Raw genomic sequence first — 25,433 nt, 5'->3', positions numbered from 1 at the left:
ATCATGGAATGGGGTTCGTGATCGAGGGATTAGAACTTCCATCGTCGTTAAGCTTTCACAGCCTCTCAGGGACTCGGGCGGGACCCAGTTATCCATCGGGGGCGCCGTGGCGTGTAGTGTTTCGTACACAATTTCCATCAAAGAATCAAAACTCGCTCAGCAGCTAAAATTGAGGGCATAGTGAACTCATTTAAACATCATTACTCTAAAATGGAAAAAACAGAGGCGAGTTTCCACGCCCGTCCTATTCAATACATAATCAATGCAACTAAAAGTTTTAGATTTGCCTTTTAACAATTATTAGTTTGAATTGTTTTAGGGTTATTAAAAATTTACATAATTATTAATTTTAATATTTATAAAATTAATTTAAATAATCATATTAATAAAAAAAATTAGAGTCATACCAAAAGATGGTTTGCTTTTACATTTTAAAAGTATGTTTAAAAAAATTTAAATTTTTTTTATTTTTATTTTTATTTTTATGTTTTAAAAGTGCTTTTAAAATAATTTATTTTAATTTTTTTACTTTAAATTTATTTTTTTATATTTTAAAATTATTTAAATATAATAATATAAAAAATATTATTTTCATAAATTTGAAGGAGTTAGAAAAAAAAAACATGATTTGATTATGTCGGCTAACTGTTAACTGTAGAATAGCATAGAATAGGGCCATAAAGCCCTATTATGGGCCCTAGGAAAGGGGTCATTTGATTAAACTAGGCTAGCTGTAGAATACTATACAGTAGGGCCTTCAAGAGACTAGCCTAAGCCCCAGGGAATGGGTCGGATTTCAACAACGAATATATGCAAGCATGCGTATTAACGGCAAACGTCAATTCCATAAAACCTTTTGGAAACTTTTTTTTTTTTTAAAAAAAAAATTAAGAATTTGCATTTCAATCAGTAACATTATAGTTTCTAAACCTAAAAATACTAATTTTAATGTTTATGAGTTTATTTTCAAGAGAAAAACTAAAAAAAAGTGATTTTTATGTTCAATAATATTAAAGATTGTAGATTGTGGCTAAAAAAGGTTTTTTATTTAACATATTTTTAGTTTCTAGACCGGTTGTAATGAATTCTATGGTTATACATGAGATTTTAGAGGTATATATGATTATTATTATTATTATTATTATGTTTTGGGTTAAAAAGTTGAAGGTAGACAATTTTTTTTGCACATTAAAACTACTTACCACTGTCAAAATCTATTTTAAACAATGCATCATCAATATATTTCTTGAAAAAAATCTTTGACAGGGGCTCAAAAGGCCGAATGAAAACCCAAAACCCGTATGTGCTTGGGTTATATCTCAAAGGTCCCCCTTCATCTTTTTTTTTTTAAAAAAAAAAATCCATTTAAATAAACAAGTAAAATGATACTTGAAAAACTATTTTATCATGTCATGCTTTTTGAATAATATCTAAACTTTTTATGGTTATATAATTTGGTTACAACTATATATTTATTTACTGTCGATTTTTATATTGTTTATTTGATTTAATTATTCCTTTATTTCCTTGATGTAGTCTCTGGAAAATAATTGAAATATTATTTCTTGTTTCTTGGTTTAAAATTGTTATGCAAGAATGATAAATTTTCACTTGAAAAACAATATTTTTTCATTAAAAAAATGGTCCTTCCAGGATCAAAAGAAATAGATTAATAAAAAAAATATTTTTTCCAAGCAAATATATTTTTCCCAATTGATTTGGATTTTTAGTTCATAAGGATATTTATTTTAATTTCTTTAAGTTTGTTTTGAAATAACCAACTGCTAGTAAAATATTTTGTAAAAGAAATATATAAATAAAAAATGGAAATTCTGATAGGATAATTACATTTTTTTCTCTAGAATTGAAATCTTTAATTTTTTTTATAAGCACTTGTTTTAGTTACCAAGAAAATGGTATTGAAAATGGTCCTAACGGCACCATGCAGGCGTCATGTCTCGTTCTAAAGCAAAGTTGCTGGATTTTATTTTATTTTTTAATTTCTAGAGGTATTTAGACGGTGATGTGGGTTATTTTTAATGTAGTTTTTGCTAAAAAATATATTAAAATAATAATTTTTATTTTTGACACTAATACATTAAAATAATCTGAAAATATTAATTTAAAATAAATAAATAAATCATTTAAAAAAATACTTTTAAAACGAAAAATCAAGGAAACACTTAAAACCCCGTATCAAGCAATGACAGTCTTCTTCTTCATTTTTTTCCAAAGACAATACAGGCTTGATCTCGGGCTTAATTACTGCGCGTGTATTTGTGGGCGTATTGTTCTAGCATCGGTTGAAGAAGAGAAAGAGTTTACTTGTTTTTTAGCTTTAAAAAAATAATTTTTTTTTTGTTTAAGATTTTATTCATGTATTTTTAAATTGTTTAAACATGCTGATATAAAATATATTATTTCAATGTATTTTAAATAAAAAGTAATTCTGCTATAATATAATAATAATAATTTAGCCCTAAATCACACTTGAACATAAAAGGATTGAAATGTTAGGACTCGGAGAGAAATGCCAAAAACGGCTACCAGAATTTAGATACAGACACCGAAACTGCAATTATCCATCAGACCAGAACAGTGGGATAATGAACGGAGGTCAAGTTCAATGGCCGGTGAATCTCTTTTTCAACACTAGCTCTTGCTTTGCCACGAGACTGGAACTGTGAGAAAAATTGATAGGAGGTTCAACAATCATGGAATGGGGTTCGTGATCGAGGGATTAGAACTTCCATCGTCGTTAAGCTTTCACAGCCTCTCAGGGACTCGGGCGGGACCCAGTTATCCATCGGGGGCGCCGTGGCGTGTAGTGTTTCGTACACAATTTCCATCAAAGAATCAAAACTCGCTCAGCAGCTAAAATTGAGGGCATAGTGAACTCATTTAAACATCATTATTCTAAAATGGAAAAAACAGAGGCGAGTTTCCACGCCCGTCCTATTCAATACATAATCAATGCAACTAAAAGTTTTAGATTTGCCTTTTAACAATTATTAGTTTGAATTGTTTTAGGGTTATTAAAAATTTACATAATTATTAATTAGATAAAAAAACATGATTTGATTATGTTGGCTAACCGTTAACTGTAGAATAGCATAGAATAGGGCCATCAAGCCCTATTATAGCCCTAAGAAATGGGTCATTTGATTAAACCAGGCTAGCTGTAGAATGCCATACAATAGGGCCTTCAAGAGACTAGCCTAAGCCCCCAGGGAATGGGTCGGATTTCACGAACGAATCCATGCAAGCATGCGTGTTAACGGCAAACGTCAATTCCCATAAAACCTTTTGGAAACTTTTTTTATTTTTTATTTAAAAGAACATTTAAACCACCATTTCTATAATTTACCAGAGCCAAAACAAGGTTAAAAAACCCACCAAAGCTAAAACAAGGTTAAAAAGCACTGTGGTATGAACACTGTTTAGCAAACACTATTTTCACCATTTTTCTCTTCCTATTAAAAAATGTTAAACTTGCTACAGGAGGGAAGATGATATTGTTACAGGAACCTATTTGTCATTATTCATTTATATAATAGCAAATTAGTTTTTTCAATTTTAAAAGTGAATAATTAAATGACTGTTACTTTTAAAGGCAGGTAAAAAATAACTTACATGGAATTATTTTTTGCATCATTTCCTGTTACAATAAAATTAAATCACTGCGCTTTGAACCAAGATTTTTTAAACTATCATCTAGAAGCTTTTAGAACATTTTACCTCGGGGTTTTCGTAATAACCAGCATGAATGAGGGTTAGTTTAGGTTTTTTGTTCTCTTCAGGGTAGTGAGAATAATTAATAAAAAGGACCAGCGCTTGAAAATTATGCGCCAGCATGCGATGGAGGGTTGTCGTGTTAAATCAACGTGTGCACCCTCCCCAGTCAGTTAAAAACAGTCGACTGTTGTGTCTCTAGAACTGCCAAGTGGAGACGCTTCCAACGGAGTGGCGCCGACATGGTGGTCGTGGCGGTGAAATTTTTTCTTTCTCCTATCTTTATTTGTTTTAATTTTATATATATATATTCAATTTCATCCACTTACAGGATCAAAAGGTGTCCTCTGCTTTTCTATTTATTTCAATTATAGTGGTTGTCTTTTTAATTGCTCCTTTTTTGTTTTAATTTTAATAATTTTTGTTTTAAATTTTATCCCTTAACATTTAATTCAATTAAATTTTCATATTAGTTTTGATCCTCTCTATTTTTTTATTTATTTGATCTGAAAAAAAGCTACGAATAAGCTATCACAATCTCATGCTATAGTCTGTCCCGTTCTAAAAGAACTGTTTTTTTTCTGAGAGCTTTTGCAATCACCTTTTTTTATCTATTTTCCATCATTGCTTCTTTTTTTTAATTGTCGCATTAAAATAAAATTACCTTATTTGACACGGTTAGATCTTTATAACTTGGATCACAAATTTATTTATTTATTTAAAAATATATTTGCAGTATCTGAACATTATATATACGAAAAAGAGACAACGCATCACAGCACAGTTCCACAGCTAGTAATTACTATTCAGAAAAGAACAAATTTATTCTAATTTCTAAGCAAAGGATCTCAATGTTGAAAGTAAATTCTGTAAAAGATTCACAGCGGCCAAAAACCCATGCAGGCAGCCGTGAGAAGGAACAAGTACGTGATCTTAGATGATGGGCCAAGAACAAAGATGCAATAGAAAGCGGATGTTGAAAACAAATTCTGTAAAGGAAAAAAATTATTCTAATTTCTAAGCAAATGATCTGAATGTTGAAAGTAAATTCTGTAAAAAATCTACACTTCAAAAAAAACACATGCAGGCAGAGGTGAAAAGAAACATGTACATGATCTTAGATGCCGGGTCAAGATACAATAGAAAGCAGATGGCACTGGACATCACTGAATGATCAGATAAAATTACACATCAATTTCAATATAAATCTATTATTCTACAAGATTAAAAGATGAGTGATTAGCAACAATGAACAAAATTAAAGATTAAGATCAAATATGTCACCATTATCAACATATCATGCACCGAATGACTCAATTTGATCTTCCTAACCTTCAGCTTGAAGCTCAGATTCCAAGAAGACCAGATAGTCTGCCTTGTTTATTTGAGAGGCTATGCTAGCCAAAACAGCTGGTAAGATTAGCGTGAGATACTTAAAACAGCACTCCAGATCTCTGTATCTGGATATATACATGGCCAGTTTATATGAGAAAAAACCCGAGCTGAAACTAAAGTTCTTGAAAAATAAGGAAAACAATTGCAGCAAAATGCGGGGGCAAAGCTGTGGACTAAATCACATCCATGCCATCCCAACCACTGCTCCGTAGCAATATAACTATAATCACAACACCACCAGTCAAAGACACACACCCTGGCATTCTTTGCTACAGTGCACCCTGATAAAACCAAGTAGTTACCTTCCCCGCAAGCTCTCTCTAGTTATCATTTTGGACTTCCAGATTCATGCAGTAAGAGGCTTAGTGGAAGAACCAGACCTTAAAGAAGATTGCTAGAGCCAGTTGCAAGAAGAATGCTGCAACCACCATGATTTTAGGATCATTCCCCTCAACAAAGGTCTTTAGGTTCATGGCAACAAACATACCCGAGTCAATGCCAGCAGCAAGTATAATGATCCAGCGAAGAACCTCAATTGGGATAACCAGCAAAAACTGAAAATATTCCACAGGGCATGCATGAGTCTTTTAATTCTCTGGATAAGATAAAGATACAAATAAAATTTATAAACCCACAGTTGAGACAGCGATGCTTACCGAGCTTGGAACAAAGATGAAAAGAGAATATCCCCACATGCACCAAAACTGTAGCAGCTTAGGATTTGATTCCAAGTATCGAAGTAAGAAATAAAATGCCAATGGCACCACAATTGCATAGCCGTAGACTGAAAACACCGCCACATTCACATATCCAACATCAAAGCTCCAAGAAGCTTTGTGATCAGTATGTTTCTCTATGAGGTAGGTGGCAAGGTTTCCAAGAGAAGCAAGCACAAATATCAATGTAGTTGAGACCCAGACAGGTCCGTATCTAGCATATTACAAAATTAACAATTAGAGGGTCAGGTGAATCATGCAGTTCTTGTGATTGCATCCTTCCATCTCAAAAAAATAGCTGTAAAACAATGAGGGGAGAAAAAACAAAAGAGAGGGAGGAGAAGAGGGGGAGAGACAGAAAACCAAACTCACAGATCAGGGTTTGCATCATGCTTGCTAAAAAAACCCCCACCAATAGGATAAAAAGAGCTCATCAGTCTGTTGATAACAGTATCTGTATCCACGTTGAAATATTGCATGTATGATGAGACACTAAACATGCCCTTCCAATTGTTGGGTGCTTGTTGTTCAAATTCTTCTGCGTGTACAAAAAAAGGTATCTCTTATATAAGAACAAAAAACTAGCAACATCCTTAGAAATGAATGCTTCATCATAATTCCCATGCTACTAGTACAAAAATGTAATGAAAGATACGCATTTCCAATTTTCTTCTAGGCATGTGAAAACACTGATCAGATTTCATAGAGACCAGCATCATGACTGACCAAAGCATTTATTTTTACCATGTAACTGTATTTTAGAACATTATTTAAGATGCTTTCTTGGCCTCAAAATGAATGGAGAATGAAGAACTATATTGGAAACTGGTATTTGATCATGAAGAAATTTTACTTTGTATGAGTGTTCTAGAACTTTAGCACTAAGTATGAATGTAAGTATTCTCTATTCTGTAGTTAAAATAGGAATCTACTTCAAACTACCAACATCCAGCTTGAGATTTATCATTTAACTGTAGAGTATATGCCTCCATGTCCCAACAATCATCACCACTAGGAAATTTGAAACACCACCAATTTATAAATTCCATTTGAACAAACCAAATGAAAGACATACTTGGTGATCACTTAAAATACCTAATCTGTTCTTTTTCCAACTCGTCCCAGAAAGGGTGTTATGGCAAAGAACAAGAAGAAAACAATCTGTCATTGAACAAAGATAAGTTACAGGGTTGAATTACGTACTAACATTTTACAGTCAGGACTATATACGGAAGGCATTCTTGAATTATGGTTGCAATTATTCTTAAGCACGTTAGCTGTTGCAGCTGAACAAAAATGATCGCAAAGGAATAGACCTCTGGTAGTAGAAAGTTTGCTTGGAATGATATATAACAACATGACAGATGCAGATGTCCCCAGCACCATGATGACATTAAGCTATTAGTTTTCGTGCTTCCATGAGAAAAACTGACATGGTCCGCATTTCATAGCTACAAAAAACTCACTAAATGAAGCCATGATGTTAAACCTCTAATAAATGCATATACCTTAAACTACTTCCTATAGTTTAGACTTAACAATCAGGTTCTCTTCTTGAAACCCAATTATACAATTCCTCCATGAAAGATATAAAACTTTGAAAAAACATGTTCAGGGAACAATCCTCATTACCTAGACAGATGTTCATATTAAATTTGTCAAAGTGGAGAAACCATATTCAAGACTTCAATGAAATGTCAGCGACAGTAGTAAGACAGGAGATTAACCAGATTATTTTGAATAGCATATCCACCAACATAGCGAATTATTTAAAAACCATACCAGGTACACTTCCAAGAGTTTGATAACCGCGACCACCGCCTCCATTAATATTTCTAGGGAAGGCTTGCATATTTGCTTCGGGAACTGGACATTAAGTTCATAATTGATAGTAAGAAATTCAACTTCAACCATAAACAGAAAAACCCTAAAATTCCAAAAAAAGAAACCAAAAAAACTCGTATACCTTCATAATTCACAACAGTTTTTGCTTTTTCTTCAGTGACCACAGCCTATAAAGATATGAAAAATCAAGAAAAAACTAATACTATCAAGCCACAAGATTCGTCAGCGAGAAATTAATACTTTCCAAAGTAATCTCAATACCCATTCTAATAAAAAACATAACTAAAAAACGAAAGAATTGCGTATCCAATAGCATTGATTTCTCTAGAAAGAAATCAAATTATACTTACAGGTACTGAACCGAGTAAATGGCTAGAAGGGAGATTATCATAAGACTCGTCCATTAAAAAATTGAGATCAGACAACGATAAAAGTATAAACTAATTAAGTTTTTAGATACTTTTGGGTTGGAGAGAAGATAACCCTAGAATTCTGTTGCTTATCGTAGGCAGGAAGGAAGAGGGAAGAGGAGACTGGCTGACGTCTACCTAGTTACCAGTTCTCTCTCTCTCTCTCTCTCTGTCTTACAAGATTGGGAGGTGATTCCACGCTCCATTACAGCGTGTGAGAACTTTCTGTCGCTGTTGGTACTCCCACCAGATCAGAGCTTTACTTTTCACGGAAACCACCTGCGAAGGATTACCGCGATATTTCACAATTATGGCCTGACGTTTGGGCTTCTTGTTCCATTTTGATAGCAGAGGGCCTCCACTAAAACCCAAACCTGAGTAGGATGCACATGGGCCGTCACCCATGGATCTAACTCGATTGATAAAGTTTCAAGACTCGATAAAATTTATAGAGAGAGCGTGTGCGTGATTTTCTGGAGAATGACAACGTGGCGTGACGTCAAAGAGAGACCAGACCACCTTGAAAATTATAATTTAACTAGGGATGTTTTAGATTTATTTTTTAAAAATTATTATTTTAAATCTTGCGAGTTTCAAGATTATTGAAAAATATGATAGTTAATTTTATTGCTAGGCATTCTTAGCATTTCCTTTGAGTTCAATCCCTAAGTGATATATTTTAGTTTATTTTTTAAATTTAAAAATATGTGCTGAGTTTTTTTTTCTTCTCTGCTTATTAATGCTCGTTGTATATTTCTTTTTTAATACTTATTAATATTTATGTAATAAATGTTTTTTTTATTAATGCTTGTTAATATTTTTATAAAATATATTTTATTTCCCATAAATATTATCATGATAAAATTACACTACAATTGTTTTTTAAAAAATAAAACTTATAAGTTATAAATATATTATAAGACATTAAGAACAAGTGTTTGCAATCTTTTTTTCTTCATATTTTTATAAAATATATTTTTTTATATTTTTAAAATATCATTGTATTTTTTTTATAAGATTATTAACTTTATCACTTGAGAGTTCTTGTGTCCATCAAAATAGATTCTTTACTAGCAATAGTCACAAGCTACCTTGATTTGTTAGACATTGAGTACAAGTCATCAACCATTTTGGTTAAAAAGAATTGACGAGATTGTTATTGTCTTGTTAATGCACGTATAAAAGATATTTTTTCTTATTAATACTTATTAATATGTGTGATAGAGATATTTTTTCACTAATAACCATTAATATACGTGTAAGAGATATATTTTCTTGTTAATGTTAAAATATTTATCATCCATGAATATAATCATGTTAAAATCACTCTCCCCCTCTTCTCAAACAAGAGATAAGATTTAAGGGTTATAATTATTTATTAAATTATCCACTCCGACAAACTTTTTTTATTAAAAAAATAAAGACTCAACACAAGAACAATCTTGTTTTCAAATTCAATATTTCATAACATATTTACTATTATTTTTTTTCTATAAGATATTTTTTTTTATCATTAAATAGTCCTTAAAATTTCTAAAATATAACTTTTTATATGTATTAAAAAATATTCATCAAAATAATTTTGAATATCGGATAAGGAAGCTATTTAAGAGTTCAACCAATTAACCGCTAAAAAAACCTCATTCTATAAACATATCTTATGTTGGAAACACCATCAGTAAGTAGTCAATATAATTACGACCATATCAAATTACATGTCAGTACACTAGGTTTACACGTGTATGAAAAATAATGCATTTAGATTTTTTAAAAGTTCCGCGTTTAAACTTGTAGTTTGAATCGCCTTCATCCCCTTTTTTAGATGACACCTCATCCCTCCCAGCAATTTTTCATTTTGTTTCACCAGATACCAGATGTGAAGAGACTACACGCATATATATATAATTTTTTTTTTAAAAAAAATGAAGCCAAAATATTCGTTTCCAGCTAATTTTAGCTAAAAATCTTATTCCACCCAACGGCCAATATTTCAATGAAATCAGAACGCAGCTTGAGATGAGATCACTGAGATACAAACGCATAATTTAAAGTCTTATATATATATATATATATACACATGTGATAAATTATAAATCATCTGGAAAGGGCAAGTGTTTAATTTAGTAGCTTTAATTTGCCGACTCTTGTTTTAATTAACCAGTGTCTCGCCTTCTGTCTCCCCTTTCAGGAAAATCAAAGGACTCATTCTCTGGAGCAGCTTACATAGGAGTTTTAATTAACCAGTCTGTTTTACGAAGAAAAAAAAAAAGACTTGAAATAATTTTTTGAAAGAAGTGTGGAATGAGTTTGAATCTAAAAATTCAAAATTAAAATTTGTCATAAAGAATACATCTGACTTAATTTTATATTTATCTCTAACAATACAAACATATTTATGATTTTTCTATCAAAAGATAAAAAATAATTTAAATTATTTTATAAAAGTCATACCAAACCAAACAACAAAAATGGCATTTTATATACAAACTGTACTATGATGGTTCGACTGGATTGTTTGTGCAGCTTTAAAGGTGGGATAAGCTCCAGCTACTTGGCAAGGATGAGAGGAGAAAAGAAAATCGAGGAGAAGAATTTAAGTGCACGCTAATGTAGTCGACTCCAAGGTGTTGTTTTCAATCCCGTGTCACGACAGTGATTGGCTGAGCTTGAACTCTTCCACGGCTACTATTCTATCCTGCATGCAACATTATCTTCTCTCTCTCTCTCTCTCTCTCTCTCTCTCTATATATATATATATATATATATATATATATATATATACTATTTTTATTTTTTTATTTAAAAAAAATGAAGCCAAACTATTCGTTTCCAGCTAATTTGAGCTAAAAGTCTAATTCCACCCAACGGCCAACATTTCAATGACATCAGAACGCGGCTTGAGATGAGATCACTGAGATACAAACCCATAATTTAAAGTCTTATATATATATGGATGTGATAAATTATAAATCATCTGGAAGGGGCAAGTGTTTAATTCAGTAGCTTTTTAATCTTCCGACTCTTGTTTTAATTAACCAGTGTGTCGCCTTCTGTCTCCCCTTCCGGGAAAATCAAAGGTCTATTGACTCAATCTTTGGAGCAGCTTACATAAGAGTTCATGACCAAAAAAATAAAAATAAAATACACCAAGGTACAATCATCTACTAAATTCGTATATCATTTATACTATTTATTAAAAATTATACTATTTATTAAAAATAATTGACAAATTTATTCTTAATTAATTATTCAACCTTCTTAAAAGCCAAAAATAGCTTAAAATATATGTAGTAGATTTTAAGTTTAAAATAAAACGTGTATTTTTTTTAAAATAATTAAGATTTTATTTGTTCATCTAAATCCACAAAACACACTTTTTAAAAATTCCTCCAATTAAAAAGCTTAAAGTTGTTTTATAAGTACTCTAAAATTAAAAAACATGGACTCTAGCTTAGTTCTTTTAATCTACTAGGTTTATTTTCCTGATTCTCGAGAGAAATCTTTTTACAATAAATAATTAAAAAATAAAGATGCGGACTATAAATTTATAATACAAAATACATAAATACTAATTTTATTAAATATAATATTTTTAGATGTATTTAATTATTTTGTGGTCAGATGAGTGTCCACCTGCGCGGTACACACTCATCTTACCACAGCAACCTAACCTATTTTACTGCATGCCTCCAAAATATAAATATTTTAGTTATAACCAAGCTCTCATAACTTTTCTTAACACCACTACACATCTGAGACAAAACCGAACTTTTCTGTATTTCTATTTTTTTTATAATAAAAAATTAATAAATGATAGCAGTAAAAGGAGTAAATATTAACATCAATTTACTTGGTTATTTTTTTCTTTGAAGACAATTTTATTAGACAATTTTCCGTGGTGGTTATTTTATAAAATATTTTTTATTTAAAAATATATTAAAATAATATATTTTTTTATTTTTTAAATCTAAATTTTAATATTAATATATAAAAATAAAAAAATAATTTTAAATAAAAATAAACATAAAAACAATTTTTTTAACAAATTAAACTCGGTCAGCAACGAGGGGCAAACAAGATAGACTTTTAGTCACTGACCAATCCAACTTTGAGTTTGTCGTGAAAATGTCAAATCATTCGAGTAATTAATTAGTGTTGCTATTAAGACTTGAAAAACTCCCCCTTTCGTCTGCTTGTTTGGTTCTTCATTGTTTAATCTCAGCTAACAATTAAAATGACGTATAAGAATATTTTACCACCCACATATTATATAATTCTTCAGCTCATTAATCTATCTCAGAAAAAATGAAAAGAAAAATCTGAACAACCTCCCATCGCTTTCATTACTGTTATATACTTGGTGGATTAGAGGATTATCAAGTACGATATCAGGGTGGAGGGGTTCGGCTCACTGGTTGAAGATGGAAATATAATAACCTCAACTTGTACACTTCAATACATCAATGATATGTCCTCACACTAATTAATTCCATGAAGCAAGATTCTGTATCTAAAAACAGGGTTTAATTGCGCTATAAAATAAATGGATTTCACTTTCGTCTTGTCTCGAGTATCCTCTTATGAATTGGAAGGCCTTTAAATAGCTAGCCGTTCCCCACTCTCCTCCATTGCTCAATAACACGTTAATTCAACAGCTTTAATCGCTGTATCCTCCTTTCATTTTGTTTCAGTTCAGGACAGGGAGATGGCGAGAATGAGCATGCCATCATTCTAAGGCCTCAAATGTTACGACACCCCAGTCACATTCATCCTCTTTTCGAGTTCCACCTACCCATTGGGGGTGAATTCATATGCGATGGTTGCAGGACCTGTGGTTACAAGAAGAGCTACAGGTGCAGCTTTTGCAATTTTGATCTTCATGAATATTGCGCCACTTGTCCCATAAAGCTCCGATCTGGCTTGCACGTGCATGAGTTAACACTTGTCAACCTTGTTGGCACCCGCAAGGTGTGTGACATATGTGAAGAGCGTGTTGACGGGCTCTTCTATACATGTAGCTCTTGTGACTTCAACGTGCATCCAGTTTGCACACAAATTCCGACGAAGTTGCAGCACGGCCACCGCCCTAACCATTCCGTGACACTTCGGCAGCCAAGGATGTCCAGTTGGTGCGTGGTTTGTTGGGATGCTTGCACATCATGGCGTTACGGGTGTGATATTTGCCAAGTGGATGTGCACTTGGCCTGCGTTTATGAGCCATTTTGTTATGAGCTCGAGACCCCACCTCGATCTCGGTCCATGGAGGCAAATATGGGTTCACCGCAATTCGAGGCATGTCTCGCGAGCCCATCTTCCTCTCGCTCCACCAGAGCGAACATGGGCCCACGACTGCTTATGGGCGGTTTCCCTGGTTTTCCTATGATGGTTCCTAACCAAGGGCAAATGGGCCATCTTGCCGCCCACAATGGCAATCAAGGTCGTAGGAGGAAAATTGTCTCCGTTGTGGCCAAGTTAGCTGCTAATGTGCTGCTTGGTTCTGTGATTGGTGTGACGCCATTTTCAATAGAAGACCTTTGGGGATCTTAGTCCTCAGATCCTACATTTCATGCTCATGCAATCTCTTTTTATAGATCTGGCATGGGAAGCGCGCTCACGAAAAGAGCATCCGCCACGCAGTTCTTCATTCTCCACACGGCGGACGAATGGAATAAACCAAAGTATTTTACGAGCCTCTTCATCAATGGTTATGATGGTGTAACAACTTGATGGTTTTCTCAACCCAAAAGAAAAAAGGTGAAATCCCAATAACACATGTATTGATTTTGTAATGACGGTTATGATTTGAGGTCTACTTTGCCTCTTTTTTTTTTCCCAACTCAAGTACATCTGGTTTGCTGTAATCATGTAAGTTTCCAAGAAATCAATGGGATTGCATTTATATTTTCATTTACCAGGTTTACGTTTGCTTTCAATTCTTACCAATGGCCGCTTTGAATGTTTGGTTTTCCCATGGCAGATACCTCGTTCCTCCAGTCATCCTCCATTCTTCCTTGAAAGTTTCTCAAGGACTTATTTTTTTGGGCCTTCTAACCGGGTATGTAGTCTTGAGCTAGTGTTTTTATTTTTGAGAGCAAACTATACCCTTGTCAGATGTTTCTCTAAAATTATTCACATCTAAACCGAAGAGAATTTTATTTTCTTGTAGAACAATTCAAACGTTAATGCGGGATAATAATTTAAAAAGCGGATCTATATATTATCAGATGAGCCAATACCTCAGTAACCTTCTTGGGGAATTGGTTAGATGCTTTTCTTTTTCCTTTTCCTTTTCCTTCCTTCTTTCTTTTCAAGTCTCTGCTGATTAATTAACAGACACGCAAATCATAGGTATACAATCCACACATCAAACCTGATATATATTGCCTGAAGAGGATTAATCCTCAATTAAACATACACAATGTAACAAGAACCCTTTTATTTTAAGGCCGGGGGGGTATTGATAACAAGGGAAACCATAGGGAAATACATATTTAACAAAAAAAAAAAAAAACGTTCTACATCGGCATAATTGCTAATTATACATGCAAGTTGCCTTCTGACGTGCACACCACCAGAGAAATTCCTGAAATTATTAAAGCACAACTAGTTACAAAGTGAAGATGGAAAGCTAACAATATATTTTGGACAATTAATTCTTTCTCCAATATTTCTTTGTGATTTTAAATAGTGATTTTTAAAAAAAACCCACAGTAGCTTTTGCTTTTAAAAATTTCTGTTCTAATTGATGTTTTATTGATGAAAGATTGTTAAATTTGATGGTATTGATCAGCTGGTTGAGGTTAAAGCCTAAAGGAGACTTGTAGAAATGTTTATTGACAGGACGGAAACTCACTGGAACTTCAAGTTTGCGATGGCTTCGGTGACGGAGAGATGATAATGTCAAAATTTTGTTTTGACGGTGACTTCTAAAGTGCCCCCTGCAATTTCACAAGTTGCGCCAAAAAGATCAGATGAAAAAAAGAGGGAAAATCTGTAACGCATGCACATGATCATGATCATAATTAAATACGCGCACACACACACACGCACCGCTTCTATGCTTGTGCGGGATTCGCTTCTTCTCCTTCTCTACTGCAGTGTAGGAGCTCACGATCTTCTTTTCTCTGAACTCATGCTTCTGCTCCTTAACGACTAGCCTCTGTTTGTCGATGGTAGGCTTCTTTATTTTGTTGACGACTCCTTGTTCAAGGGCAATATGATTTCCCTTCGATATAGGCCGCTGATTGTGCGGCGTCCCGGTGGTTATGGTCATCTTGGAAAATGAAGTTTTCGTCTCCTGGATTATGCAGGCATGAGAGTGATTATCACGAGGAGTGAGTGACAGTTGCTTTTGGTGACGACTTGAAGAAGCCATTTGTGAATTGCCAGATAAAAATGGAAGCAAATATTGGAAATCAAATGGATGAGACTTGAGAGGTTTTAGTTGCGGATAGTGCTTGACACATACAATAGGAAAATATAAAGGGCAAAATTTTATTTTACTTGGAGTGCAAGTCGAAACTACACGGAAAGCAGACATTCATTTTCGTGGAAGTATCCTTGCATTTGGTTAACGACTTGACTTCATAGTTCCACACGGAAACCTACCAGAAGAAGACTAGGCATTTCCTATGTCGCTTTCGGTCAAAAGCGTGTTCGGTAAACTATTTATGGAGCCTCGACTGCCTTTTATTTATTTATTTTTTCTGAGCATAATAAAAATATAATTTTTTATAAACAAATAAAATATACATGAAAATAATTTGATCATTTACCATGAATCAAATCAAAATCTTGATGGCTCCAAAACAACCAAAATACAAAATCAAAGCTAAAAAATAAATTAAACATAAAAAAACACAAAAATTAAAAAATTCTTAACCAAAATAGATCAAATACAAAAAAACAAAGAACATTTAAACTTAAGCCTAGTAATGTAAAACTTAGATCATACCAAATACTATTAAAACAAAGGCTCGTATATGTTGGAAATCATGTAAGGATTAATAATCTAGTATTTATTCACTTTAATTATCACTAAAATATTATGATTTTATCAAAATGAGTTCTGATGTCAAAAACTTGTTATTAATACAAATAACCCTAAATTATCAACTAATTAAGTTATTCAAAGGGTTTAATGTAAAGAAACGGACCAAAACTGATTCAAATTATGAGGTCAAGGTAATGTTCTTTTCAAAAATACAAAAAACATTGTCTATAACCCAATGAACCTAGTAAAAGGCAGTCATTATCAAACCTAAAAAATGATATTTTTGTCTTCTAAAGCATGTTTTCTTTAACTGAACATGTCACACTACCTTTCATAAACATTTTTTAATTTAAAAAACTAACAAATAACATCAAAAGCATGCATCAGGTAATAAATAAAAAAACTACTAACTTAAAACATACTACATATTCATATAATATGATTTAAAATTAGATTTTTTAAACTCATTTTGATCATGGACAGACCTAGCACAATCAAGAAACATTCTTGCTTGAACATGCATTTTTTAAGTTAAACAAAAACAAAAACAATATTATATAACAAAAAAATTTAAACAATAGTATTATTATATAAAAAACATCAAAAACCTTTAAAAAATCAATAAAAAAGTTGCATTAAAGGCAAAAAAAGATGAGACCTTTCCAATTAAAAGGATTTTATCAAAGAAATTAAGTCATTTTGTATCATACAAATAAAAATTCTATTTGTGTATGTGCTACCGGAAAAGATAGGGTAACTGATTTGGTTTGATTATACAGATTGGGAGGAATCGAAAAGGCCAAATTCAGTGAGGTCTCTTTTAGAATCCTGAATACGACGCTACAAAAAATTATACTAATCCACATGTGTCTTTATCCATCTCCATCGATATTAGTTGAAGAAATGAAAATGGTCATATTTTTATTTGCTTTGATGAAAAAAGAAAAAAATATAAAATAATAATAAGGATCTCCTTTGGAAATGAAATTTTGCTATTTCACCCTCTTTACAAAAAATAAAGAGATAAATTGATGTATTTTTTTTATTGGATTTGTTGGAACTGACGGGGCTCGAACCGGCGACTTCCGCTTTGATAAGGTGGTGCTTTGACTCATTGAACTACAATCTTAAGAAAACAAAATACAACATACATATTACAATTATATGTTTCATGAATAAGACTATTTAAATTTTTTTATTTATTTTAGTTTTTTTAATACTTTAATGTTGGGATTAGTTACCATTTTGAATTTAATTCAAATTTATATCTTTTAGGAATTGGTTGGAATGTGCTCAGGTTCTTGGTTCACATAACCTATTGTGTCCAATGCTTGTAAAAAAGAATTCGTAATTAATCATGCAGTTGATTTTGGTTTAATTGGATAATAGACAGTTTTAAATTTCAGGTCTTTATTGGATAAAAGGCAGTTTTAAATGTTAGGATTTGTTTGAAATATTTAAGATAATCTATGCTTGCTCAAGGGTCCTTTCATACATTATGTCATAACCTATTTTTAGGTTATTTCTCAAAAAATATTTTTTTTCAAAATTAAAAAATAAAATAAAGGTTGATAATATGGATAAAGCAGATTAAGAAGGACTAGAAAAATAGGAAAAAATCAAGCTGTAATTTTTTTAGGAAACTTAAGGCCTAATTGTACCCCATTATGCCTAAAAATAGAGAAAAATACAAATTCAAGGTCAAATTGAATGATTATTAAACAAATTTGAGTAAAACTTAAGCCCAATGACATAATTAAATTTTTAATAAACTAATTTGATTTAATCATGGGCCAAATTAAATTTTAATTATATTTAAGAATTAATTTGGGTTTAATTGAAAAAATTAATTAAGTGCAATGACTTAATTATACTTTAAATGGGTCAAATTAATTTTATTTTGGGCTTGATTGGTGAAAAATTAAGTCTAGGAGCCTAATTTTGGCTTAATTTAGAAGATTTGAATTTTAAAAGACTAAATTTAATTTTTATGAAGTTAATTGATTAAAATTACAGGCTTAATTGCATTTAATAAAAAAGTTTAAGATCAATTAGGGTTCAAGTGAAAGTGATTCAAAGAGAAAGAACTAAAATAAATTTTGGTAAAAACAGAACTCAACACATTTCATTATCTTTCTTTTTTACCTGAAAATATTGATCTTATTACGTACTTTATAGCTGTATTTAATATAACTAATGTCCATTAAATTTGATAAATCTTATATGAAAATGATCCTCTACACTTTCTCTATAACCTCATGTGATTAGTTTAGGCTAAATGACAATGCATCATCTCAAGTAACAATCTAAAGAGACTAACTCAGTTAGCTTTTGTTTGCAGATTACCAACTTATGATACCTATTTTGAGCTGATGGTTGGGATCCTTCCTAACTAATGAAAGGCTGAAATTTTTCCTCGATATAGACAAGATTGCCCTCTTCCATCGCCTATAAATAGAAGTGAATTTTATAGCTTGAGAGAGCAAAAAATCAGGTCTAAAATAAACTAAAAAACCATTTTTTTTTACAATTTCTACACATTTCTTCTTTCTTTCTCCCTCCACCGTGGCCTTCAACCACCACCACCCTCATCACCGGTCTTTCTACAATCAGCTCCACCGTAGGAAGCTAACACAACCACCAGTCGACCACTAAGAGTAACCATCGATTTCTCTCTCCTCTCTGCAGCCCTTCTAGTGAATTTTTTTCCTTTTCTTTTGCTTCCTCTACTATCGACCACCATCTGTCACAACCTCAATCACTGTCCTCATGTGAGCCCCTCATCATTTCTACCACTAATAGGTTACCAAGCATCCATCGTGATTCTCTTCCTCTTCTCCTTTCAGCATTTCTCTCCCTTTTGTAATGTTTTTTTCTTCCTTCCATAGCCGACATCGAACTCCATCAATGTTTCCACCATTGCTTTAGATTGTCCTCCCCTGCCAGCTAGCTATCACCACTATGCCAGGTGGTGTGCTACCCTTCCCCTGGTTCTTCATCTTCCGCATGAAATTTTCACTGTTCATAAGTGAACAATATGCGTAAATTATAATTCACATCCACTGTTCATGCAGTGGACTGTTTTTTTTTTAAATCTAAAAATTTTCAAAATTTTTTAATTTTCTCGCATATTTTTCTACCAATTTTGCATAATATCGAGTTGTATATTTACATTGTAAAATAAAAATATGGTATTAAAATATCCAATTTTCTCTAATATATTTCAGAAAAATAAAAAATTTCAAAATATTTTTTTTAAAAAATATTTTGTTGCATACAACAAAATCCTAAAATTTTTCCAAGCATATTTTTCATAAAAAACAAATTTGCATCTTTTTTATGCTTAAAAATTCAAAAATGAATATTTAACTAGTTTATGATTATGCATTAGGATTTGACCAACATGTCAAAAATATTTTTTTTAATTTTTTTTAGGATCCAGATATAGACTTTAATATTTATGGGGTATAAAATTACACGATAAAGTATAATCTCAAGTATTAAAGATACAAGATATAAATAAATACGATGTTAAAATTTAGACTTTAGAATAGTTATAATTTGATCCAATAAAGTAGAAACTCTCTAATGAAGAGAAATCTACCTTAAAACTTAGAAAAGATCAACGAATAGAAACCAAATTTAGAAAAAACAATCAAATAACAATGCAGCTTACTTTTGGTAGGGTGCACTAAGGGTGATGCGTCTTCCCCTTACACAACCAGTCCCTTATACTTAAGTTTCTTTTGAATATTTTCCTATTTTTTAACCTTATATCCTCTCCTTCTTAGCTCTCTTTTTAACGGGGTATTTATAGAGTTTTATTAAGGTTTTATAAAGTATTAAATCCATTTTTGACCTTTTATTCTTATGGTAAATATTATAAACCTTTAATAAGAATCCATGTAGGAGACTTTGTGTATGAATATATGAAAATAATGTCGGTTATTGAACAATAATGTTTCAGTCATAATTGACTAAGTTGCTTACTTTTAAGGTCTCTTTAAAGAAATTCTGATGTCATCATTACCTGAGATTATGTGAAGTTGGTAAAGGAGATTCACATTTTTCATTTGGATCTAGTATTGCATAATCTCAAAGTCTATAGCTTTGCATTTATTTATTCGAAGTTGTCAACTCGATTAGCCAAAACTATTAAAACAGAGGTTAGTTTATCAAATGATGTGCCACTCACATTCTCTTCATTAAATTTGAATGATGTGTCAGTTATGGTTTTTAATTTGGGATTGAAAATTTTCAATTGAGTACATGTTCTCTCAATTTCTTTTAATTGCATCCATAATTACCTCTAAAATTTTAATTTCAAGCAATGTCACTCTTGCCAAATTCAATTATCAGCCTCTAAGTTGACCTTTCTTTCATTTTGATCATTGATTATAAATTTATGCAATTTGACTCTTAATTGACCAACAAACTTTTATTTTTTCCACTTTGGCAATTGATTTGATCAATTTCAACCCCTTTATTCAAGTGTTTTGTTTAATTTGGTCTGAGGTTTTAGATTTATTCACTTGAGTTTAATCCCTAAATGATATGTTTTAGTTTATTTTTTAAATTCAAAAATATGTACCAAGTCCTTTCTTCTTCTTTACTTATTAATGCTCATTATATATTTGTTTAATAATACTTATAAATATTTATGTAATAAATGTTTTTTCTTATTAATGCTTGTTAATATTTGTGTAAGAGATATTTTATCTTTCATAAATATTATTATGATGAAATGACACTACAAATCCTTCTTTTCAAAACAAAATTAAGACTTATAAGCTATAAATACACCATAAGACATTTGGTACAAGTGTTCACAATCTCTTTATTCTTGATATTTTTGGCACATATATATTTTTATTTTTCTAAAATATCATTGTTATTTTTTTTATAAGATTACTGATTTTACCACTAGAGAGTCCCTCTATCCATCAAAAGAGACCTTTTGTAGATAATAATCATGAACTACCTTGGTTTGCGAGACATCAACTACAAGTTATTAACCACTTAGAATTGATGAGATTGTCATTGTCTCATTAATACACATGGAGGAGATATATTTTCTTATGGATATATGTGATAAAGATATTATTCCTAGTTAATAATTGTTAATACATATGCTAAAAATATCTATAATTCATAAATGTAACCATGATAAATCACTTTTTCTCCTTTGTTCAAGTAAAAGATAAGATTCAAGAATTATAACTATTTCTTAAACTATGAGTTTTTTATATTAAAAAAATAAATATTCAACACATGAATAACTTTGTTTTTAAATTCAATATTTTATAGCATATCTATTATTATTTTTTCTCTCTATGAGATATTTATTTTATTATGAAATAGTCCTTAAAAAATATTCATCAAAATAATTTTCTTTACATTGGAATATTGCACAGGGGAGCTGTTTGAGAGTTCACCTAATTAACCGCTAAAAAAACCTCGTTCTATAAACATATCTTATCTTGGAAACACCGTCAGCAAGTAGTCAATATAATTACAACCATATCAAATTACATATCAGTACACTAGGTGTACACGTGTATGAAAAATAATGCATTTAGATTTTTTAAAAGCTCCGCGTTTAAACTTGTAGTTTGAATGGCCCTCATCCCCTTTGTTAGATGACACCTCATCCCCCCAGCAACTTTCATTTTGGTTCATCAGATACCAAATGTGAAGAGAGACTACAGTCCTATACAGTGGCCACCTCGAGTGGTATATATATATATTATTTTCTTTCATTTTTTTTTAAATGAAGCCAAATTATTCGTTTCCAGCTAATTTGAGCTAAAAGTCTAATTCCACCCACCGGCCAATATTTCAATGACATCAAACGCATAATTTAAAGTCTTTTATATATATATATATATATATATATAAATAAATTATAAATCATCTGGAAATGGCAAGTGTTCAATTTAGTAGATTTAATCAGCCGACTCTTGTTTTAATTAATCAGTCTGTCGCCTTCTGTCTCCCCCTCCAGGAAAATCGAAAGTCTATCTAACTCATTCTTTGGAGCAGCTTACATCATAGTTCATGACAAGAAAAATATGTACACGAAGGTATAATCATTTACTAAAATCGCGTATCATTTCTACCATTTAGTAAGAAGAAAATAACAATTTTGTCCCTGATTAATTATTCAATTTCCTCAAAAGCCAAGAACAGCTTAAAGTCGTTTTATAAGTCCTCGACTATTGAAAAACAAGGAGTCTAGCTTAGTTCTTCTAATCTACTAGGTTTATTTTCTTGATTCTCGAGAGAAATCTTTTAATTTACAATAAATAATTAAAAAATAAAGATGCAAACTGTAAATTTATAATACCAAATGGCAAATACACAAATTCTAATTTTATTAAATATAATATTTTTAGATGTATTTAATTATTTTGTGGTGACATGAGTGTTCATCTGCGCGGTACACACCCATGTTACCACACCAGCCTAACCTGTATTATTGTATGCCCACAAAATACAAATATCTTAGTTTTAACGAAGCTCTCATAACTTTTTTAAAACATCCAAGACAGAACTAGCAAACTTTTCAGTATTTCTAATAAAAAATAAAAAAAAATTATAATAAAAAATCTTATTCATGTAAAAAATCATAGCAATACAAGTATTAAATATTAACACCATCTATGTTTTAATTGGCTCGGTTAATTTTCCACTTGGAGACAATTTCATTAGGCAATTTTCCTGTTAAGAGTTTATGTAGTGTACTAGTGGTTATTTCATAAAATGTTTTTTTATTTAAAAATATCTTAAAATAATATATTTTTTATTTTTTAAATTTTATTTTTAATATCAACACATAAAAATATAAAAAAATAATTTTTTTAACAAATTAATACTCGGTCAGCAACGATGGCCAAACAAGATAGACATGGTCACAGACCAATCCAAGTAGCGCGAAAATGTCAACTCATTCGAGTAGGTAGTTAGTTAGTGTTGCTATTAAGACTTGAAAAACCCCACCTTTCGTCTACTTCTTTGGTTCTTCATTGTTTAATCTCAACTAACAATTAAAATGATGTATAAGAATATTTTTATCACCCACAAATTATATGATTCTCCAGCTCATTAATTTATCTCAGAAAAAATGAAAAGAGAATTCTGAACAATCTCCCCTCGCTTTCATTACTGTTATTTAGTTGGTGGATTGGAGGATTATCATGCACGATGACAGGATGGAGGAGTTCGACTCACTGGTTGAAGATGGAAATATAATAACCTCAACTTGTACACTTCAATACATCCATGATATGTCCTTCCACTAATTGATTCCATGAAGCAAGATTCTGTATCTAAAAACAGGGTTTAATTGCGCTATAAAATAAGTGGATTTCACCTTCGTCTTCTCTCTTGAGTATCCTCTTATGAAATGGAAGGCCTTTAAATAGCTAGCCTTCCCCGCTCTCCTCCATTGCTCAATAACACATTAACTCAACAGCTTTAATAGCTGTATACTCCTTTCATTTTGTTTCAGTTCGGGACAGGAAGAAGGCGAGAATGAGCATGCCATCATCTCCAAGGCCTCAAATGTTACGACACCCCAGTCACATTCACCCTCTTTTCGAGTTCCACCTACCCGTAGGGGGTGAATTCATCTGCGATGGTTGCAGGACCTGTGGTTACGAGAAGAGCTACAGGTGCACCTATTGCAATTTTGATCTTCATGAATATTGCGCCTCTTGTCCCAAAAAGCTCCGATCTGGCTTGCACGTGCATGAGTTAACACTTGTCAGCCTTGTTGGCACCCGCAAAGTGTGTGACATATGTGAAGAGTGTGCTGACGGGCTTTTCTATGCATGTAACGTTTGTGACTTCAACGTGCATCCAGTTTGCACACAAATTCCGACGAAGTTGCAGCACGGCCACCTCCCTAACCATTCCTTGACACTTCGGCAGCCAAGGATGTCCAGTAGGTGCGTGGTTTGTTGGGATGCTTGCACATCATGGCGTTACGGGTGTGATATTTGCCAAGTGGATGTGCACTTGGACTGCGTTTATGAGCCATTTTATGATCTCCAGACCCCACCTCGATCTTCCCCTCGCTCCACCCGAGCGAACATGGGCCCACGACAGTTTATGGGTGGTTTCCATGGTTTTCCTATGATGGCTCCTAACCAAGGACAAATGGGCCATCGTGCCGCCCACAATGGCAATCAAGGTCGTAGGAGGAGGAACATTATCTCCGCTGTGGCCAGGTTAGGTGCTCAAGTGCTGTTTAGTTCTGTGGTTGGTGTGATGCCATTTTCTACAGGAGACTTTTGGGGATCTTAGAGTGTGTTTATCTTCGTCGCAGAGGTTGTGTTTTCATCCATAAAAAAATGTTTGGTTAAAGTATTAATCAGCATTTCTAAAATATAAGATTTATTAAAAAATAACATAGAAACATAATTTCAAAAAAAGAATTTGGTGTTAGTTTCATAGATGATGTTCATTTTTATTAAGTAAACAGTGTAGAATAAATTAATTCATTCTACCAGAAAAAGTGAACATGTGAATAGTAAAAAAATCTATTTTATTAATTATATTTTATTTAAAAAATTAATATTTAATATTATTTAATGATACTGTATAAATTAAAAAAAGATTGCATGGTAGCGTAGCATTCGTAAAATTTTATTATAATCCTAATTTTATCCCTAATGATATTTTACCTGATTTTGTTGCACGCTTAAAAAATCATAGAAATTATAGTTTTTGTTGGATGAATTTCATACGTGATAGAATTGTAAATAGTTTAATGAATCAATAATTTTATTATATAAAATATTATTTATTTTATAATACAATAGCAGTAATTAAATCTACAATATTTAAATTAAAATTTATCAATATTAATACATATCACTAAATAAATTAAATTATTTTTTATTCGACTTTAATTCTAATAATAGATTTAACTAAATATATATCAATATCAAACTACCATTAATTATATACAACTTTTATAAAATAATTTTATTCAAAATATAATTATAAAAATTATCACAGTACTAAACACAATTTTTCTCCTCAAATCCAACATTTCATGCCCTTGTAATCTCTTTCTATAGATTTGGCACGGGGAGCGCGCTCACAAAAAAAATCATCTGCCACGCTGTTCATCACAACGGACGAATGGAATAAACCAAGAGTATTTTACGAGTCTCTTCATCAATGATTATGATGGTGTAACAACTTGATGGTTGTCCCATTCCAAAATAAAAGGGTTAAATCCCAATAATACATGTATTCAGTTTATAATGACGGTTATGATTTGAGGTTTTCTGTGCCTTTTTTTTCAACTCAAGTACACATGGTTTGCTGTAA

The 25,433-nt window shown here is 31.7% G+C and overlaps 3 protein-coding genes and 1 long non-coding RNA gene across 6 annotated transcripts; 2 read left to right on the top strand and 2 right to left on the bottom strand.

The window, feature by feature from the left end:
* Positions 1 to 4,873: 4,873 nt before the first annotated feature.
* Positions 4,874 to 8,318, bottom strand: LOC105133675 (protein YIPF1 homolog). The gene is made up of 6 exons (XM_011037763.1): positions 8,039 to 8,318; positions 7,810 to 7,855; positions 7,626 to 7,709; positions 6,216 to 6,381; positions 5,784 to 6,057; positions 4,874 to 5,681 (listed from the first exon to the last, which is right to left on the bottom strand). Exons 1-6 carry the CDS (start codon positions 8,090 to 8,092, stop codon positions 5,490 to 5,492), a joined length of 816 nt encoding a protein of 271 aa, XP_011036065.1. The 5' UTR covers positions 8,093 to 8,318; the 3' UTR covers positions 4,874 to 5,489.
* Positions 8,319 to 12,464: 4,146 nt separating this feature from the next.
* Positions 12,465 to 25,419, top strand: LOC105133676 (uncharacterized). 3 transcript variants are annotated; one of them, XM_011037766.1, is made up of 2 exons: positions 12,465 to 13,905; positions 25,386 to 25,419. In XM_011037766.1, the coding sequence occupies exon 1, from the start codon at positions 12,842 to 12,844 to the stop codon at positions 13,643 to 13,645; it is 804 nt and encodes a 267-aa protein (XP_011036068.1). In that variant the 5' UTR covers positions 12,465 to 12,841; the 3' UTR covers positions 13,646 to 13,905; positions 25,386 to 25,419. The 3 variants fall into 3 exon arrangements, with proteins under 3 accessions (XP_011036068.1, XP_011036066.1, XP_011036067.1); XM_011037764.1 differs by lacking the exon at positions 25,386 to 25,419 and adding an exon at positions 14,076 to 14,609 and having other exon boundaries at positions 12,465 to 13,963; XM_011037765.1 differs by lacking the exon at positions 25,386 to 25,419 and adding an exon at positions 14,265 to 14,609 and having other exon boundaries at positions 12,465 to 14,153.
* Positions 14,450 to 15,585, bottom strand: LOC105133677 (uncharacterized). Its single transcript, XR_843841.1, has 3 exons — positions 15,149 to 15,585; positions 14,952 to 15,036; positions 14,450 to 14,681 (listed from the first exon to the last, which is right to left on the bottom strand). It is a non-coding gene; the product is annotated as an uncharacterized LOC105133677 (long non-coding RNA).
* LOC105133695 (uncharacterized) lies at positions 23,625 to 24,398 on the top strand. The gene has a single exon (XM_011037777.1). It carries the CDS (start codon positions 23,625 to 23,627, stop codon positions 24,396 to 24,398), a length of 774 nt encoding a protein of 257 aa, XP_011036079.1.
* Positions 25,420 to 25,433: the final 14 nt, after the last annotated feature.

The sequence above is a fragment of the Populus euphratica genome, unplaced genomic scaffold (genome assembly GCF_000495115.2).
Source record: "Populus euphratica unplaced genomic scaffold, PopEup_1.0 scaffold36.1, whole genome shotgun sequence".
In the NCBI taxonomy this organism is placed as follows: Eukaryota; Viridiplantae; Streptophyta; class Magnoliopsida; order Malpighiales; family Salicaceae; genus Populus; species Populus euphratica.
This window is presented reverse-complemented; position numbering and strand designations above follow the sequence as displayed.

Excerpts from the sequence above, each read along its gene's own strand:
- LOC105133675 (XM_011037763.1), bottom strand. The coding sequence starts at position 8,092 with ATGGACGAGTCTTATGATAATCTCCCTTCTAGCCATTTACTCGGTTCA. Across the intron at positions 7,856-8,038 it reads ATTTACTCGGTTCAGTACCT|GCTGTGGTCACTGAAGAAAA; the intron begins GTAAGTATAATT and ends ATATCTTTATAG. Across the intron at positions 7,710-7,809 it reads AACTGTTGTGAATTATGAAG|TTCCCGAAGCAAATATGCAA; the intron begins GTATACGAGTTT and ends CTTAATGTCCAG.
- LOC105133676 (XM_011037766.1), top strand. The coding sequence starts at position 12,842 with ATGTTACGACACCCCAGTCACATTCATCCTCTTTTCGAGTTCCACCTA.
- LOC105133695 (XM_011037777.1), top strand. The coding sequence starts at position 23,625 with ATGAGCATGCCATCATCTCCAAGGCCTCAAATGTTACGACACCCCAGT.